This window comes from Scylla paramamosain, unplaced genomic scaffold (genome assembly GCF_035594125.1).
Source record: "Scylla paramamosain isolate STU-SP2022 unplaced genomic scaffold, ASM3559412v1 Contig27, whole genome shotgun sequence".
Taxonomy (NCBI): domain Eukaryota; kingdom Metazoa; phylum Arthropoda; class Malacostraca; order Decapoda; family Portunidae; genus Scylla; species Scylla paramamosain.
Window position 1 is genome coordinate 789,849 of NW_026973692.1, and position 20,152 is coordinate 810,000.

The 20,152-nt window shown below is 39.3% G+C and overlaps 1 protein-coding gene and 1 pseudogene across 1 annotated transcript in view; one reads left to right on the plus strand and one right to left on the minus strand.

The window, feature by feature from the left end:
* The first annotated feature begins 8 nt into the window (after nt 1-8).
* The window catches only part of LOC135097646 (uncharacterized), a 27,886-nt gene continuing 7,742 nt past the window's right edge, over nt 9-20,152 (plus strand). The window contains exons 1-15 of the mRNA XM_063999597.1: nt 9-16; nt 244-250; nt 434-706; nt 1,373-1,535; nt 1,771-1,931; nt 2,475-2,692; nt 9,754-9,898; nt 10,323-10,421; nt 11,245-11,517; nt 12,185-12,347; nt 12,583-12,743; nt 13,292-13,509; nt 15,699-15,797; nt 16,202-16,280; nt 16,689-16,787. Coding sequence (XP_063855667.1) covers nt 9-16; nt 244-250; nt 434-706; nt 1,373-1,535; nt 1,771-1,931; nt 2,475-2,692; nt 9,754-9,898; nt 10,323-10,421; nt 11,245-11,517; nt 12,185-12,347; nt 12,583-12,743; nt 13,292-13,509; nt 15,699-15,797; nt 16,202-16,232 — 2,019 coding nt within the window. The 3' untranslated portion in view covers nt 16,233-16,280; nt 16,689-16,787. The remainder of the gene's footprint in view (nt 17-243; nt 251-433; nt 707-1,372; nt 1,536-1,770; nt 1,932-2,474; nt 2,693-9,753; nt 9,899-10,322; nt 10,422-11,244; nt 11,518-12,184; nt 12,348-12,582; nt 12,744-13,291; nt 13,510-15,698; nt 15,798-16,201; nt 16,281-16,688; nt 16,788-20,152) is intronic.
* The window catches only part of LOC135097647 (TBC1 domain family member 22A-like), a 7,536-nt pseudogene continuing 4,463 nt past the window's right edge, over nt 17,080-20,152 (minus strand).

A 20,152-nucleotide genomic window follows, 5' to 3' on the forward strand; every position in this document is an offset into this window, starting at 1 on the left:
GAAAAATAATGAATAAGTAAATAGATAAATAAATAAATAAATAAATGGATAAATAATAATAATAAAAAATAATAATAATAATAAGCACATTATAGGAACTTTTGTTGACATTATAAGAGAGAGAGAGAGAGAGAGAGAGAGAGAGAGAGAGAGAGAGAGAGAGAGAGAGAGAGAGAGAGAGAGAGAGAGAGAGAGAGAGAGAGAGAATTTGTGTGTGTGTGTGAGTGTGCATTTGTGTGAAAGGCTATTTGCATGTACACTTTTGAATACACACACACACACACACACACACACACACACACACACACACACACACACACACACACACACACACACACACACACACACACACACACACTTATACTGCAGTTATATAAATACGTGTCCTCAAATATCTCTCAATAAAATATATTTTCCCCTTTTTCTCCTACAGCCTGACCCCAATGTGGTGGAGGCACGCTGTGACAATGGTCTGGTGCGTGGTCATGCTTACTCCATCACTCGCATCAAGTATTGTGACATCCAGACTCCAAGGGTGTCAGGCAAGATCCCTCTGGTGCGCATCCGTAACCCTTGGGGCAATGAAGCAGAGTGGGTTGGCCCCTGGAGTGACAAGAGTCAAGAATGGCAGTTCATTCCTCCTGAGGAGAAAGAAGAGATGGGTCTCACCTTTAAACATGATGGGGAGTTTTGGATGTCTTTCAAGGTTAGTGATAATACTCTGCCTCTTGGAAACTAATAATTTTTTTATTGTTACAGTATTTAGAACCTTCTTTATTGTACAGTATTTGTTTGATGTCTTCACGAAACTACATACATATTTTTATCATATTATGTAAATGTGAACACTTGTTCCATTAGAAATTAATAATGCTTTTAAATTGACAACATAGATTCAAAATGTATTTGTAGTGTAAGGTGAAGAATAAGTTGAAGGAAAAAGTAAGAAGGATTTTTTAAATTAGGCAAACAGAATTGATATGTACTGATTAAGCGTTTCAACAAGCATATTTTCATGTGATAGAAATATTTCTTCAGTACCTTTCTTGACCATGCAGAAAAGTTTAGGCTGTGCTGTTAATAAAGGTTTTCCCAAGGATTTTATTCATACTAGCAGAATGACCTGGTGTCGTCAAGATAAAATTGAATAACCTAACAGTTTTGGGTTGAAAGTAGTTAAGACATAACCTATGTCACTCCCTGGATCAAGTATCAGTCCAAATTTCATCACAGTCAGTTCAATGGTTTTTCTGTGAAAAGCAGACACACCTACACACAAACAGATAGATAGTGTGTTTTACTATGTAAGATGGCAAGAGAAAGAAAAAGAGAGAAAGATTCCCATATTGTTTCTAATTCATAACTTACTCAGGACTTCTTGACCAACTTCACCATGCTGGAGATGACCAACCTCAACCCAGACTCCCTGGAGGACGAGGACATCATCGGCTCCGTGCAGCACAAGTGGGAGATGAGTGTGTTTGAGGGAGCCTGGATCAGGGGCTCCTCATCTGGCGGATGTAGGAATTTCCTTGGTGAGTCTAACGGCCATTGGTTTGTGTTGTTTTATTAGTTATTATGCCCATTTTCACTGAAGAAATACTTGATAGTGTACATATCTGAGAATGTTAGTTTCTTGTTGTCCCATAGATCTTACCACAACTTCACCCACTATGTATCTACATATCTGAGACCTGTTAGTGCTTATGTCAAGGAACCTCTTGCATGATTAAACTTTTGGATTTACTTGTGTGACTTGTTTGTCAACAGATACATTCTGGCACAATCCTCAGTACAGAATCACTTTGACTGAGGTTGATGATGATGATGACAACAAGTGTACAGTGATTGTGGCACTGATGCAGAAGAATCGCCGTTCACAGAGGAAGCTTGGCTTAGAGTGCCTTACTATTGGCTTTGCAATTTATTATGTAAGTCAAGACTTCTGTAGTTGTGGAAGAAATTCACATGTGTAATGTATAACTTCATTCTCTCTCTCTCTCTCTCTCTCTCTCTCTCTCTCTCTCTCTCTCTCTCTCTCTCTCTCTCTCTCTCTCTCTCTCTCTCTCTCTCTCTCTCTCTCTCTCTCTCTCTTCTTCTTCTTCTTCTTCTTCTTCCTGTGGATCAAACCTTGTCTTTTTGTCATATCCCTCTGCTTTGTATTCATATTTAAAATGCTTAGCACTCACCTCATTATTTTCATCATTTCTTTCCTCATGACCACATCATTATGATTTGTTATACATGGCAATATGATGATAGTCAGACATAGCCTTAAATGCTGCTGGTGTGAAAAATATCTTCCTGTGAAATGGAAGGCCATATCATTAGAATATCATAGAGAGAGAGGACTGCAATGTGCAAAGACAACAAAGTCGAGATTCTTCCAACATGCCGACGCCTTTGAAGGAGTGATAAATAGCAGGCATCAGTAACTAGCTAAACTTACACATATTCACATTTTCACTCTACAGTTACGAGACCCAGATGGTGTTCCTCGGCCTTTAGATCTGAACTTCTTCAAGTATTCTGCCTCAGTGGCTCGTTCCCCATCCTTCATCAACATGAGGGAGGTGTCTTGTCGCTTCAAGCTGCCCCCTGGCACTTACTGCATTGTGCCATCCACCTTTGAGCCTAATGAAGAAGGAGAGTTCATTTTGAGAGTCTTCTCTGAAAAAGCCAATGAAATGGAGTAAGTGTTTATTGTCTCTCTCTCTCTCTCTCTCTCTCTCTCTCTCTCTCTCTCTCTCTCTCTCTCTCTCTCTCTCTCTCTCTCTCTCTCTCTCTCTCTCTCTCTCTCTCTCTCTCTCTCTCTCTCTCTCTCTCTCTCTCTCTCTCTCTCTCTCTCTCTCTCTCTCTCTCTCTCTCTCTCTCTCTCTCTCTCTCTCTCTCTCTCTCTCTCTCTCTCTCTCTCTCTCTCTCTCTCTCTCTCTCTCTCGCTTATATAATTTCACTGAAATGCAAAAGTATGTTGAATGAAAATCAATGATCTGAGTATGAATTTTACCAAGAGATGAAGGGTAAGACAACATGACTGAGGTTTTCAGATTGGTAAGACAGCTTAATTATAGAGTAACAAATCCAGACCACTCAATTTGCTCTCTTTAGAATCATGGAATGTGTGAAGTGGCCTGATTCATGTCTTCAAACTTATAAGTGGTTTTAACAAGGGATTATTAAATATCATAAATATCAAGAAAAGATTAGATGAATATATATATATATATATATATATATATATATATATATATATATATATATATATATATATATATATATATATATATTATATATATATATATATATATAATATATATATATATATATATATATATATATATATATATATATATATATACGGGAGGTAGGAGAAAAACACAGGTGTATGGAGTTGAGTTTACTCCCAACCAGTTTCCTACAGCTTCTTCAGCTGAAGAAGCTGTAGGCAAAACTGGTCAGGAATAAACTCAACTCCATACACCTGTGTTTTCCTCCTACCTCCCCCTCCAAGTTGTCTAAATGTCTGAACAATAATAACAATAATAATAAAAATAATAATAATGTCAAAAAGTGCAGACAGAATTTGGCAAGAGTAGTATGACACAGACAGGAAATTACCTGATAAGAAATTAACAAATCCACAGATTAAGAATGTGAAAAGAATTAGGAATAATGTTTCAAGATAACTTATCATCACACACACTTAAAAACAGGTTCAGAGGAAAGACATAAGCCAAGGAAAATGATCAGGGACTGCCACGTGTAAGCCTGGTCGCTTCTTGCAGCTTCCCTTATTTCTTATGTTATGTTCTTATAAGAACGACATTCAGTTAGATGAAACAATTTCCATGATCCATCCAAAACTGGAATATTCAACAATCATATGGTCATCATACTGAGAGAGACCATAAGGAACATAAACAGAATATGAAGAGCATCAACCAAGATAGTGAAGGAAAGATTAGCAAAAAATAAATAAATAAATAAACAAATAAATAAATACGTAAAATAATAAAATAAATAAATAAATAAATACATGAAAAGGGGAAATCATATAATATCCAAGGCATCAAAGAAATTCCAAGATGACAGATTTTATATATATATATATATATATATATATATATATATATATAGTATATATATATATATATATATATATATATATATATATATATATATATATATATATATATATATATATATATATATATATATATATATATATATATATATAAATATTATATATATATAATATATATATATATATATATATATATATATATATATATATATATATATATATATATATATACACGAGGTGTGTCATTAAAGTTCCAGGACTGGTGTCCTAAAAGATGAATTTCAAACCCAAGCCACAAACCACCATATTTCCCCTTCAAAGTAATCCTTCTGGAGTATACAACTGCGCTCCCAACCCTCTACAGTCACTAATCTTTTTCTTACGTGCTTTTAAAATCATGTCCTCTGTTGCAGGTCGTTTAACAATGAGCGCTGAACAGCGAACAAACTTGAAGTTTTTGGTTGCAGTTGGGGAAAACGCCGTCAGAAGCACTGGGTATGCTGCAAAAAGTGTACGGGGATGAGACAATGTCACGCTCACGTGTTTTTGAGTGGTGCAAGAGGTTCAAAGAGGGCCGGGAGGACGTGGAAGATGACCCCAGGAGTGGAAGACCCTCAACGAGCAGGAATGAGGCCAATGTTGAGCGTGTCAAGCAGATGGTGCGTGACGATCGTCGGTTGACTGTTCGAAAGATCGCAGATGAGCTTGGCATGAACCACAACAGCGTGTGGAAGATTATCACTGAAGATCTGGGCATGCGGAAAGTCTGTGCGAAGATGGTGCCGAGACTCCTGAACGATGACCAGAAGGGACGACGCATGCAGGTGTGTCAGGACATCCTCGAGCGTCTGGAAACTGAACCAGACTTGCTCAGGAGAGTCATCACCGGCGATGAGTCCTGGGTATTTGAGTACGACCCGGAGACCAAACGCCAGAGCCTTCAATGGAAGAGTCCGGCGTCGCCACGGCCGAAGAAAGCAAGGCAGTCCAGGTCCAGCTTACAAGGTCATGTTGATCGCTTTCTTCGATGTGAGGGGCATCGTCCACTGCGAGTTCTTGCCACAGGGCCAGACAGTCAACCAACATGTGTACAAAGAAGTACTGCGGCGTCTGCTTCGTGCAGTGCGCGAGAAGAGGCGGGAGTTGTGGCAGGGCAACTCGTGGCTGCTTCACCACGACAATGCGCCTGCTCACAATGCCCTGAGCATCAGAGAGTTCTTGGCCAAGAAGAACATCGCCGTGCTGGAGCAACCGCCCTACTCACCTGACCTCGCTCCGTGCGACTTCTTCCTCTTCCCCAAGCTCAAGGAGGTCATGAAGGGGACCCGTTTTGATGATGCGGACGACATCAAAAAGGCCGTGACGACGGAGCTGAGGAGCATCCCGCAAGAATCCTTCCAGCAGTGCATGCAAGCCTGGCAGAGAAGGATGGACAAGTGCATGCGGTGCCAGGGGGATTACTTCGAAGGAGATAACCTATAGTTTGTAGCCTGGATGTGAAATAAAACTTGTGTGGCACCAGTCCTGGAACTTTAATGACACACCTCGTATATATATATATATATATATATATATATATATATATACGAGTATATATATATATATATATATATATATATATATATATATATATATATATATATATATATATATATATATATATATATTATATATATATATATATATATATATATATATATATATATATATATATATATGACTACTTAACTTCCAAAGTGGAGCACATTCTGACCCTCTTCCCTTTTGCAGAGATCTCCATTCTTGGAGACTTCAATGTTCACCACCAGCTTTGGCTTTCCTCTCCCTTCACTGACCATCCTGGTGAACTAGCCTACAACTTTGCTATCCTCCATGACCTAGAGCAATTGGTGCAACACCCTACTCGTATTCCTGACCGTCTTGGAGATACGCCCAACATTCTTGACCTTTTCCTGACCTCTAATCCTTCTGCTTATGCTGTCACCCTTTCTTCTCCGTTGGGCTCCTCCGATCACAATCTCATATCTTTATCTTGTCCTATCACTCCAATCCCTCCTCAGGATCCCCCTAAGCGAAGGTGCCTCTGGCGTTTTGCCTCTGCTAGTTGGGGGGACCTGAGGCGGTATTTTGCTGATTTTCCTTGGAATGACTACTGCTTCCGTGTCAGAGACCCGTCTTTGTGTGCTGAGCGCATAACAGAGGTGATAGTGTCTGGCATGGAGGCGTACATTCCTCACTCTTTTTCTCGTCCTAAACCTTCTAAACCTTGGTTTAACACAGCTTGTTCTCGTGCTATACATGATAGAGAGGTGGCCCACAAAAGGTACTTAAGCCTTCCTTCACCAGAATCTCATGCACTTTATATTTCTGCCCGGAACCATGCCAAGTCTGTTCTCCAACTAGCCAAAAACTCCTTCATTAACAGAAAATGTCAAAACCTTTCAAGATCTAACTCCCCTCGTGATTTCTGGCATCTAGCCAAAAATATCTCCAATAACTTTGCTTCTTCTTCTTTCCCTCCTCTACTTCAACTAGATGGCACCACTGCTATCACATCTATTTCTAAAGCTGAACTCTTTGCTCAAACCTTTGCTAAAAACTCTACCTTGGATGATTCAGGGTTTGTTCCTCCCTCTCCTCCACCCTCTGACTACTTCATGCCTCGTATTAAAATTCTTCGTAAAGATGTTTTCCATGCCCTCGCTGGCCTAAACCCTCAGAAGGCTTATGGACCTGATGGGGTCCCTCCTATTGTTCTCCGAAACTGTGCCTCCGTGCTTGCACCTTGCCTAGTCAAACTCTTTCAGCTCTGTCTGTCAACATCTACCTTTCCTTCTTGCTGGAAGTTTGCCTACATTCAACCTGTTCCTAAAAAGGGTGACCGCTCTAATCCCTCAAACTACCGTCCTATTGCTTTAATTTCCTGCTTATCTAAAGTTTTTGAATCTATCCTCAACAGGAAGATTCTTAAACATCTATCACTTCACAACCTTCTATCTGATCGCCAGTATGGGTTCCGTCAAGGACGCTCTACTGGTGATCTTCTGGCTTTCCTTACTGAGTCTTGGTCATCCTCTTTTAGAGACTTTGGTGAAACTTTTGCTGTTGCCTTGGACATATCAAAAGCCTTTGATAGAGTCTGGCACAAAGCTTTGATTTCCAAACTACCCTCCTACGGTTTCTATCCTTCTCTCTGTAACTTCATCTCAAGTTTCCTTTCTGACCGTTCTATTGCTGCTGTGGTAGACGGCCACTGTTCTTCTCCTAAATCTATTAACTGTGGTGTTCCTCAGGGTTCTGTCCTGTCACCCACTCTCTTCTTATTATTCATTAATGATCTTCTAAACCAAACTTCTTGTCCTATCCACTCCTATGCTGATGATACCACCCTGCACTTTTCCACGTCTTTTCATAGACGTCCAACCCTTTAGGAGGTAAACATATCACGCAGGGAAGCCACAGAACGCCTGACTTCTGATCTTTCTAAAATTTCTGATTGGGGCAGAGCAAACTTGGTATTGTTCAATGCCTCAAAAACTCAATTCCTCCATCTATCAACTCGACACAATCTTCCAGACAACTATCCCCTCTTCTTCAATGACACTCAACTGTTCCCCCTCTTCTACACTGAACATCCTCGGTCTGTCCTTTACTTATAATCTGAACTGGAAACTTCACATCTCATCTCTAGCTAAAACGGCTTCTATGAAGTTAGGTGTTCTGAGACGTCTCCGCCAGTTTTTCTCACCCCCCCAGCTGCTAACTCTGTACAAGGGCCTTATCCGTCCATGTATGGAGTATGCTTCACATGTCTGGGGGGGTTCCACTCATACTGCTGTTCTAGACAGGGTGGAATCAAAAGCTTTTCGTCTCATCAACTCCTCTCCTCTAACTGACTGTCTTCAGCCTCTCTCTCACCGCCGCAATGTTGCATCTCTTGCTGTCTTCTACCGCTATTTTCATGCTAACTGCTCTTCTGATCTTGCTAACTGCATGCCTCCCCTCCTTCCGCGGCCTCGCTGCACAAGACTTTCTTCTTTCTCTCACTCCTATTCTGTCCACCTCTCTAACGCAAGAGTTAACCAGTATTCTCAATCATTCATCCCTTTCTCTGGTAAACTCTGGAACTCCTTGCCTGCTTCTGTATTTCCACCTTCCTATGACTTGAATTCCTTCAAGAGGGAGGTTTCAAGACACTTATCCACCAATTTTTGACCACTGCTTTGACCCTTTTAGGGACTGGCATTTCAGTGGGCATTTTTTTTATTAGATTTTTGTTGCCCTTGGCCAGTATCCTTCCTACATAAAAAAAAAAAAAAAAAAAAAAAAAAAAAAAAAAAATATATATATATATATATATATATATATATATATATATATATATATATATATATATATATATATATATATATATATATATATATATATATATATATATATATATATATATATATATATATATATATATTTTTTTTTTTTCTTTTTTTTTCTTTTTTTTTTGTGATTCAAGAGATACAAGATACAGCAAGAAATTCAAATGACTGTTCATATGAAAGATATCAATGAATACAATTTTTCTCATAGCAACGCTGAAACTTGGATTGAACACCTTGGATACAAAGTAGTCCACATTAGGAATATTAAACACTTGAAAGCCAAACAGGACATTACTGGATATAAATATGTGTCAGTACAAGCACTGTTCTTTTCCTGTATGTCAAAACTGGGGAAATACACACTCACACACACAACATTGTATCTAATTAGGGCTATCTACACTTGCTCTTGTCTTTTGTTTCCTTCCTCTTCTCCCTTGACCTCTTTTTTTTTCTCCTTTTCTTTTTCAAATTGGTAAGGTGTGTGTGTGTGTGTGTGTGTGTGTGTGTGTGTGTGTGTGTGTGTGTGTGTGTGTGTGTGTGTGTGTGTGTGTGTGTGCCTAAGTTCTCTCCACACCCCAACATTTTCTATCACTTCTATCTCCCTCCCAGTTAATTCCTTTAGTGTTGAAGTCACCTACTAAGAACACTTTGTCACTTTTCCTTATCATTTCCTCTATGCTATTTCTTGTTTTTAGTTGCATAGTTTTATATCTACTGGTCACCCATGCATTAGTTTTTGGTGATACATAAGTCATGATAACTTTCCTTTTTTCACTTCCTTTGATCTTAATCACAATACTCAAAGTTTCCACCATTCCATCACCATATTCCACTTCCTCAACAACAATATCCTCTTTTATCATTATCATCATTCCTCCTCCCTTTCCTTTTCTGTCTCCTCCTTTGCAAATCCCATTTATTTCCTCTTTTAGTTTAGTTTCCATTAAACCTACCACATTGGGTTTATTGTTCTTTAAATAGTCTAAGTTCCAATAGGTTTGAAACCAAACCATCCATATTTGTATACATAATTGTGTGTGTGTGTGTGTGTGTGTGTGTGTGTGTGTGTGTGTGTGAGTAAGAGGAATTGTTAAGGCTTATTTAGTTATTTCATCTATTTATTTTGAAGGGAACAGTCTTATTTTAAAGGGGCAGGGGGTAAGCAAAATGTACATGATATACATATGAAGGATTTCTTTTACTTATCAATTTTTTGCATTAACTATTGGACAGTCTCATTATGAAGGGGCTGTGGTGAACTAATGTATGCTGTGGGGCCTTGCTGTGTAGGTATGTGGCCAGCTGTGCTATGCCTAACCTGGGGTGTAATACAATGCTCTACAAGACTGTTCCTTTCCACCAGGTGGCAATGAGGCTAGGACCAGTGTCTTGCCAGGGTGTAGTGCTGCACCACACAGAGGACATCCGTTGCCCCGTACACGCCACACCCTTTCTCCATAACTCTGTACATATATCTAAATTATACATATTTTTTATACGTTCACCTTTGACATTCACCTGAAAACCACAGAAACTCACCAAGAGTGACTTTACCTATCACACAAAGCTAACAAACTAATGAACAGTGTCCACCGGTAATTCATAATAAAAAAAAACACTCTGGAACAACCCCTTAAACACCCCAACACACCTGCAAACACACAACAACACATTAAAAACACATTACAACATACAAACTCCTTCAAAACACACCATAATATCTTCAAACACTTCTTGACACACCACCACTACCACCACCACTACTACTACTACTACTACTACTACTACTACTACTACTACTACGTACTACTACTACTACTACTACTACTACTACTACTAACAGCCCCTATATCTTACAGTTAAAGCGTACCAGCCAGCCTGCCCACCACACCCAAGTCAACAACCACTCTGTCGTCATTGCAGAAAAACACAATCAACATGACCTGTTCTCCCCTGAGGTAAGCCCCTGGGAGTGTGTGGGGGTCCTGTGGGTGTCTGGGGGTCTCCCAAGGGGTCCTGGGAGCTTGGGGGGGGTCTGCAAGGTGTTATTGTGGGTAAATATTTAATCCTTCTATCCTGAGGTGGGTCTGGAAGATCCTAGTAATAACAATAATATAATATCTAACATACATACGTACATACATACACACAAACTCTCTCTCTCTCTCTCTCTCTCTCTCTCTCTCTCTCTCTCTCTCTCTCTCTCTCTCTCTCTCTCTCTCTCTCTCTCTCTCTCTCTCATGATTAACTGTACAATTCATAATAAATTTTTACATTACCTAGAAAAATAATGAATAAGTAAATAGATAAATAAATAAATAAATAAATGGATAAATAATAATAATAAAAAATAATAATAATAATAAGCACATTATAGGAACTTTTGTTGACATTATAAGAGAGAGAGAGAGAGAGAGAGAGAGAGAGAGAGAGAGAGAGAGAGAGAGAGAGAGAGAGAGAGAGAGAGAAGATTTGTGTGTGTGTGTGTGTGTGTGTGTGTGTGTGTGTGAGTGTGCATTTGTGTGAAAGGCTATTTGCATGTACACTTTTGAATACACACACACACACACACACACACACACACACACACACACACACACACACACACACACACACACACACACACACACACACACACACACACACACACACACACACACACACACACACACACACACACACACACACACACACACACACACATAATTATACTGCAGTTATATAAATACGTGTCCTCAAATATCTCTCAATAAAATATATTTTCCCCTTTTTCTCCTACAGCCTGACCCCAATGTGGTGGAGGCACGCTGTGACAATGGTCTGGTGCGTGGTCATGCTTACTCCATCACTCGCATCAAGTATTGTGACATCCAGACTCCAAGGGTGTCAGGCAAGATCCCTCTGGTGCGCATCCGTAACCCTTGGGGCAATGAAGCAGAGTGGGTTGGCCCCTGGAGTGACAAGAGTCAAGAATGGCAGTTCATTCCTCCTGAGGAGAAAGAAGAGATGGGTCTCACCTTTAAACATGATGGGGAGTTTTGGATGTCTTTCAAGGTTAGTGATAATACTCTGCCTCTTGGAAACTAATAATTTTTTTTATTGTTACAGTATTTAGAACCTTCTTTATTGTACAGTATTTGTTTGATGTCTTCACGAAACTACATACATATTTTTATCATATTATGTAAATGTGAACACTTGTTCCATTAGAAATTAATAATGCTTTTAAATTGACAACATAGATTCAAAATGTATTTGTAGTGTAAGGTGAAGAATAAGTTGAAGGAAAAAGTAAGAAGGATTTTTTAAATTAGGCAAACAGAATTGATATGTACTGATTAAGAGTTTCAACAAGCATATTTTCATGTGATAGAAATATTTCTTCAGTACCTTTCTTGACCATGCAGAAAAGTTTAGGCTGTGCTGTTAATAAAGGTTTTCCCAAGGATTTTATTCATACTAGCAGAATGACCTGGTGTCGTCAAGATAAAATTGAATAACCTAACAGTTTTGGGTTGAAAGTAGTTAAGACATAACCTATGTCACTCCCTGGATCAAGTATCAGTCCAAATTTCATCACAGTCAGTTCAATGGTTTTTCTGTGAAAAGCAGACACACCTACACACAAACAGATAGATAGTGTGTTTTACTATGTAAGATGGCAAGAGAAAGAAAAAGAGAGAAAGATTCCCATATTGTTTCTAATTCATAACTTACTCAGGACTTCTTGACCAACTTCACCATGCTGGAGATGACCAACCTCAACCCAGACTCCCTGGAGGACGAGGACATCATCGGCTCCGTGCAGCACAAGTGGGAGATGAGTGTGTTTGAGGGAGCCTGGATCAGGGGCTCCTCATCTGGCGGATGTAGGAATTTCCTTGGTGAGTCTAACGGCCATTGGTTTGTGTTGTTTCATTAGTTATTATGCCCATTTTCACTGAAGAAATACTTGATAGTGTACATATCTGAGAATGTTAGTTTCTTGTTGTCCCATAGATCTTACCACAACTTCACCCACTATGTATCTACATATCTGAGACCTGTTATTACTTATGTCAAGGAACCTCTTGCATGATTAAACTTTTGGATTTACTTGTGTGACTTGTTTGTCAACAGATACATTCTGGCACAATCCTCAGTACAGAATCACTTTGACTGAGGTTGATGATGATGATGACAACAAGTGTACAGTGATTGTGGCACTGATGCAGAAGAATCGCCGTTCACAGAGGAAGCTTGGCTTAGAGTGCCTTACTATTGGCTTTGCAATTTATTATGTAAGTCAAGACTTCTGTAGTTGTGGAAGAAATTCACATGTGTAATGTATAACTTCATTCTCTCTCTCTCTCTCTCTCTCTCTCTCTCTCTCTCTCTCTCTCTCTCTCTCTCTCTCTCTCTCTCTCTCTCTCTCTCTCTCTCTCTCTCTCTCTCTCTCTCTCTCTTCTTCTTCTTCTTCTTCTTCTTCTTCCTGTGGATCAAACCTTGTCTTTTTGTCATATCCCTCAGCTTTGTATTCATATTTAAAATGCTTAGCACTCACCTCATTATTTTCATCATTTCTTTCCTCATGACCACATCATTATGATTTGTTATACATGGCAATATGATGATAGTCAGACATAGCCTTAAATGCTGCTGGTGTGAAAAATATCTTCCTGTGAAATGGAAGGCCATATCATTAGAATATCATAGAGAGAGAGGACTGCAATGTGCAAAGACAACAAAGTCGAGATTCTTCCAACATGCCGACGCCTTTGAAGGAGTGATAAATAGCAGGCATCAGTAACTAGCTAAACTTACATATATTCACATTTTCACTCTACAGTTACGAGACCCAGATGGTGTTCCTCGGCCTTTAGATCTGAACTTCTTCAAGTATTCTGCCTCAGTGGCTCGTTCCCCATCCTTCATCAACACGAGGGAGGTGTCTTGTCGCTTCAAGCTGCCCCCTGGCACTTACTGCATTGTGCCATCCACCTTTGAGCCTAATGAAGAAGGAGAGTTCATTTTGAGAGTCTTCTCTGAAAAAGCCAATGAAATGGAGTAAGTGTTTATTGTCTCTCTCTCTCTCTCTCTCTCTCTCTCTCTGATCTCTCTCTCTCTCTCTCTCTCTCTCTCTCTCTCTCTCCTCTCTCTCTCTCTCTCTCTCTCTCTCTCTCTCTCTCTCTCTCTCTCTCTCGCTTATATAATTTCACTGAAATGCAAAAGTATGTTGAATGAAAATCAATGATCTGAGTATGAATTTTACCAAGAGATGAAGGGTAAGACAACATGACTGAGGTTTTCAGATTGGTAAGACAGCTTAATTATAGAGTAACAAATCCAGACCACTCAATTTGCTCTCTTTAGAATCATGGAATGTGTGAAGTGGCCTGATTCATGTCTTCAAACTTATAAGTGGTTTTAACAAGGGATTATTAAATATCATAAATATCAAGAAAAGATTAGATGAATATATATATATATATATATATATATATATATATATATATATATATATATATATATATATATATATATATATATATATATATATATATATATATATATATATATATATATATATATATATATACGGGAGGTAGGAGAAAAACACAGGTGTATGGAGTTGAGTTTACTCCCGACCAGCTGAAGAAGCTGTAGGCAAAACTGGTCAGGAATAAACTCAACTCCATACACCTGTGTTTTCCTCCTACCTCCCCCTCCAAGTTGTCTAAATGTCTGAACAATAATAACAATAATAATAAAAATAATAATAATGTCAAAAAGTGCAGACAGAATTTGGCAAGAGTAGTATGACACAGACAGGAAATTACCTGATAAGAAATTAACAAATCCACAGATTAAGAATGTGAAAAGAATTAGGAATAATGTTTCAAGATAACTTATCATCAGACACACTTAAAAACAGGTTCAGAGGAAAGACATAAGCCAAGGAAAATGATCAGGGACTGCCACGTGTAAGCCTGGTCGCTTCTTGCAGCTTCCCTTATTTCTTATGTTATGTTCTTATAAGAACGACATTCAGTTAGATGAAACAATTTCCATGATCCATCCAAAACTGGAATATTCAACAATCATATGGTCATCATACTGAGAGAGACCATAAGGAACATAAACAGAATATGAAGAGCATCAACCAAGATAGTGAAGAAAGATTAGCAAAAAATAAATAAATAAATAAACAAATAAATAAATATGTAAAATAATAAAATAAATAAATAAATAAATACATGAAAAGGGGAAATCATATAATATCCAAGGCATCAAAGAAATTCCAAGATGACAGATTTTATATATATATATATATATATATATATATATATATATATATATATATATATATATATATATATATATATATATATATATATATATATATATATATATATATATATATATATATTTTTTTTTTTTTTTTTTTTCTTTTTTTTTGTGATTCAAGAGATACAAGATACAGCAAGAAATTCAAATGACTGTTCATATGAAAGATATCAATGAATACAATTTTTCTCATAGCAACGCTGAAACTTGGATTGAACACCTTGGATACAAAGTAGTCCACATTAGGAATATTAAACACTTGAAAGCCAAACAGGACATTACTGGATATAAATATGTGTCAGTACAAGCACTGTTCTTTTCCTGTATGTCAAAACTGGGGAAATACACACTCACACACACAACATTGTATCTAATTAGGGCTATCTACACTTGCTCTTGTCTTTTGTTTCCTTCCTCTTCTCCCCTGATCTCTTTTTTTTTTCTCCTCTTTTCTTTTTCAAATTGGTAAGGTGTGTGTGTGTGTGTGTGTGTGTGTGTGTGTGTGTGTGTGTGTGTGTGTGTGCCTAAGTTCTCTCCACAACCCAACATTTTCTATCACTTCCATCTCCTCCCAGTTAATTCCTTTAGTGTTGAAGTCACCTACTAAGAACACTTTGTCACTTTTCCTTATCATTTCCTCTATGCTATTTCTTGTTTTTAGTTGCATAGTTTTATATCTACTGGTCTTCCATGCATTAGTTTTTGGTGATACATAAGTCATGATAACTTTCCTTTTTTCACTTCCTTTGATCTTAATCACAATACTCAAAGTTTCCACCATTCCATCACCATATTCCACTTCCTCAACAACAATATCCTCTTTTACCAATATCATCACTCCTCCTCCCTTTCCTACTACTACTACTACTACTACTACTACTACTACTAACAGCCCCTATATCTTACAGGAAAAGCGTACCAGCCAGCCTGCCCACCACACCCAAGTCAACAACCACTCTGTCGTCACTGCAGAAAAACACAATCAACATGACCCGTTCTCCCCTAAGGTAAGCTCCTGGGGGTGTGTGCGGGTCCTAGGGGTGTCTGGGGATCTTCTAAGGGGTCCTGGGAGCTTGGGGAGGGTCTGCGAGGTGTTATTGTGGGTGAATATTTAATCCTTCTATCCTGAGGTGGCCCGTGGAGGTGTGTGGGTCTTGTGGGTGTGGGGGTCTTCTAAGGGGGTCCTGGGAGCTTGAGGAGGGTCTGAGAAGTCTTTTTGTGGGTAAATAGTTAATCTTTCAATGTTGAGGAAGCCCCTGGAGGTGTGTGGGGGTCCTGAAGGTGTGCGGGTGTCCTAGGGGACACCCGCACACCATAAACTGACACTGTTATCTTGTTCTGTGTGTCTGTAATTAGTATGAAGTTGTCAGCAATGGTGGAAGTCTAATTAATGAGTTTGTTTTTCTTCCAGACTCAAAGGGTTCTCAATGCAACACTGCTGATTTCATGATACTGACAAGAACTGACTGTCACCTTGCTATGTCCAACAGGTGTGTATGTGTGTGTGTGTGTGTGTGTGTGTGTGTGTTTACCGAGTGGTTTATGGGAGGGTAGTAATCTTAAGGGAGGCCTCATTTTGTGGGTGGCTTGCTTGTAACTTGCCTTATCTTCTACTCTTATGTTAATAGCCTCTGTAACTTGCTGGGGGAAGGCACCACCAGTCTGCCCACCCCTTAAATACCCCAACACACCTGCAAACACACAACAACACATTAAAAACACATTACAACATACAAACTCCTTCAAAACACACCAAAATATCCTCAAACACTTCTAGACACACTACCACTACTACTACTGCTACTACTACTACTACTACTACTACTACTACTACTACTACTACTACTACTACTACTACTACTACTACTACTACCACTAACAGCCCCTATATCTTACAGGAAAAGCGTACCAGCCAGCCTGCCCACCACACCCAAGTCAACAACCACTCTGTCGTCACTGCAGAGAAACACAATCAACATGACCCGTTCTCCCCTGAGGTAAGCCGCTGGGGGTGTGTGGGGGTCTTCTAAGGGATCCTGGGAGCTTGAGGAGGGTCTGAGAGGTCTTCTTGTGGGTAAATAGTTAATCTTTCAATCTTGAGGAAGCCCCTGGAGGTGTGTTGGGGTCTTATGGGTGTGGATGTCTTCTAAGGGGGTCCTGGGAGCTTGAGAAGGGTCTGAGAAGTCTTTTTGTGGGTAAATAGTTAATCTTTCAATCTTGAGGAAGCCCCTGGAGGTGTGTGTGGGGAGAGAGAGAGAGAGAGACTTGCCAAGCATTTAAAAACATTAACTACAAATTAAAGAAAAAAACTGATATTTTAAATAAAACTCCAAACACAACATTCAATCTCATTAAATTGGTCTTATTGTAATTTGAACAGTGGATATATGCAACTAAATTTATAATGCTGATGGTAAATTTTAAAGGTTTATCTGCATTTTGGGGAAGCAAGGTTAGTTGCAATTATCTTTCATTGCTCAGGATTCCTGAGCAATGAAAGATAATTGCAAGTACACATAGCAGTGAAAAACATAAGACAAACTATTTCTCTGAGAAGGATTATGTTTTAATTCACCTCTTATTTCTCATTTTAACTAAATTTGTTTCAGCTTATGTTTCTGGACATATTTTTAGTTACTTTAGGCAGATTATGAAAGATTTGATGCCTCTTGTTTGCTGGTTCTATCCAGTCAACTATAATACTATCTGTGGTATCATTATATGTAAATTCATAAGTAAGTTTCCAAATGCAGAACTCATCTGTTCCTCAGCAGTATGAAACACACGCACACATACACACGCACACAGTCACAGTTGCGGGTGAGGCTACCAGTGTTGTGTGGAGCTGTGAATCGTGTCTGTACTGGGTAACACGGCACAATCTGGCTCCACCTCACACTTTTTTCACAATTCTCCCCTCACCTCGTCATCTCTCACAAAACACTAATACCACTCACTCCAGCACCCTTGTACCTGGCATTTCCTGGTGTTTTGTGGTGTTTATTGATGTTTTTTTTCAGTATTCTGGGTGTTTTAGTGTTTATTATTGTGTTTTTTTAATATTTCTTGTTTTTTTTGATATGGTATGATGCTTTTAATTAAATTTTCTAAGGTATTTTTTTTTATTAACATTTTCTTGTTAATTTCTCTGGTGTTTTCTTGTTTCTATTTTTTGCTTATATTTTCTGGTGCATTCTGGGTATTATTCTTGGTAACACCTGCTGTTTAAAATTATATTCTCTCGTTTCTCACTAATATCTGGTACGTTCTGGGCATTTTTCTGGTAAAACCCATTAATTTCCTGCGTTTTAAATATTTCCTTGCGTTCCCCATTAATTTTCAGTAGGTTTTGGCTATTTTGGTGACATTTGGTGGATTCTGTTTGTTTCTATGGTTTCCTGGTGTTGCTCCACTGTTGTGCTGGGTGTGGCATCACTTCCGAGGTGTCTGGAGGTGGTTTGGCGCATCAGCAAATGTGTACTTCAACCTGAATGCCTCGGCCACCAGCAGACTGATCTCCGTGTCTGACCAAGAGGATGTTGGCAGATTCTGAAGCAGCAGCATTAAGCCCTGTGGGAGTGACCTTATGTTAGATTAGTTAGGTTTAGTTAGGTGAACTCCACTGGACTCTAGTGGTAGGGAATAGTTTCAATGTGGGGCAGGGGAGGTTAAGTTAGGTTAGGTTAGGAGGAAAGATTTATGTATAGCCTTCAGATATGTAGTAGCAGTATTAGTCACTGTTGGTGTTAGGTTAGGTTAGGAGAAGGAAAGGTGTGCGACTGCTCACTTCATACAGAATGATAAATAAGCACAGCCTTCACACACTCGCTGGCCTAGACCCTCGGAAGTCAGTCAGTCATTGACCCTCGGAACCAGTCATTCATCCCTTTCTCTGGTAAACTCTGGAACTCCCTGCCTGCTTCTGTATTTCTACCTTCCTATGACTTGAATTCTTTCAAGAGGGAGGTTTCAAGACACTTATTCATCAAGTTTTGACCACTGCTTTGACCCTTTTATGGGACTGGCATTTCAGTGGGCATATTTTTTTAATGGATTTTTGTTACCCTTGGCCAGTGTCCTTCCTACATAAAAAAACCCTCACTTGAAAGTCCCTCTCTGGTTCATGAGGTGCTGGCAAAAATAGCTGAGGAACACAACACACACACACACACACACACACACACACACACACACACACACACACACACACACACACACACACACACACACACACACACACACACACACACACACACACACCTGGAAATCCCTCTGGTTCATGAGGGGCTGGGAGAAGTAGGTGAGGAACGCAGCACACACATAGAGCACGAAGTGGGAGAAGCCGTCAGGTTCAGCGTGCAGTGTGTCCCAGAGCCTGACGGTGCAGCCTAGGGGCATCTCCCTCATTAGCAAGTTGTTGAACCATCGGAAGGAAAATTGAAGGTAGTCTATCTCATGTCTGGCCAAGTGCTGGTGGAGATTGACTGTGGAAAGATGGATTGAGTTAGGATTAAGTTCCACACACACACACACACACACACACACACACACACACACACACACACACACACACACACACACACACACACACACACACACACACACACACACACACACACACACACACACACACACACACACACAACCAGATTACTACAGAAACAAAGAGAGTCTGGATACTTAAGAGAACACAAGAATAACTGAGAAACACACACACACACATGCACACACACACACACACACACATGCACACACACACACACACACACACACACACACACACACACACACACACACACACACACACACACACACACACACACACACACACACACACCATCTATCCTCTTCATAAGTTCGCCGAGCTGTTGCACTTTGCTTTGAATGCCTGGCTGTGCAAAAGTGTAGTTGTCTTGTATTCCATCCAGCAGCTTTGACATACACCAGAAGCTGTCTGCCTCCACCACCGCCCGCTGCTCCGCCTCAATCTTCTCCACCTCGTATGTGTCCAGGCTCTCCTCTGATTGGTGAATGGATGCATGGATAGGTTAGGTTTGGCAATAAAGTAATCTTTTTGAATGCCTAGTGTCTTCTTTGCTAATAGATTGATTGATAGATAGATAGATTGATAGATTGATGGATGGATAGGTTAGGTAATACTATAATCTTCTCTCTTCTAACAAAATAAACTGATGGATAGATAAACTGATAGATATTTGGTACCATATTTTGAAACACTTCTGTGCTGTACTTCCTCTGTTTTCAAAAAGGCTCTAGATGAAGCTGTACATGTTTTTAAGTGTGTTTTTCATGATTCTAGTGACAGATTAACAAGACTTGTACATTATTAACAGGAGAAGCA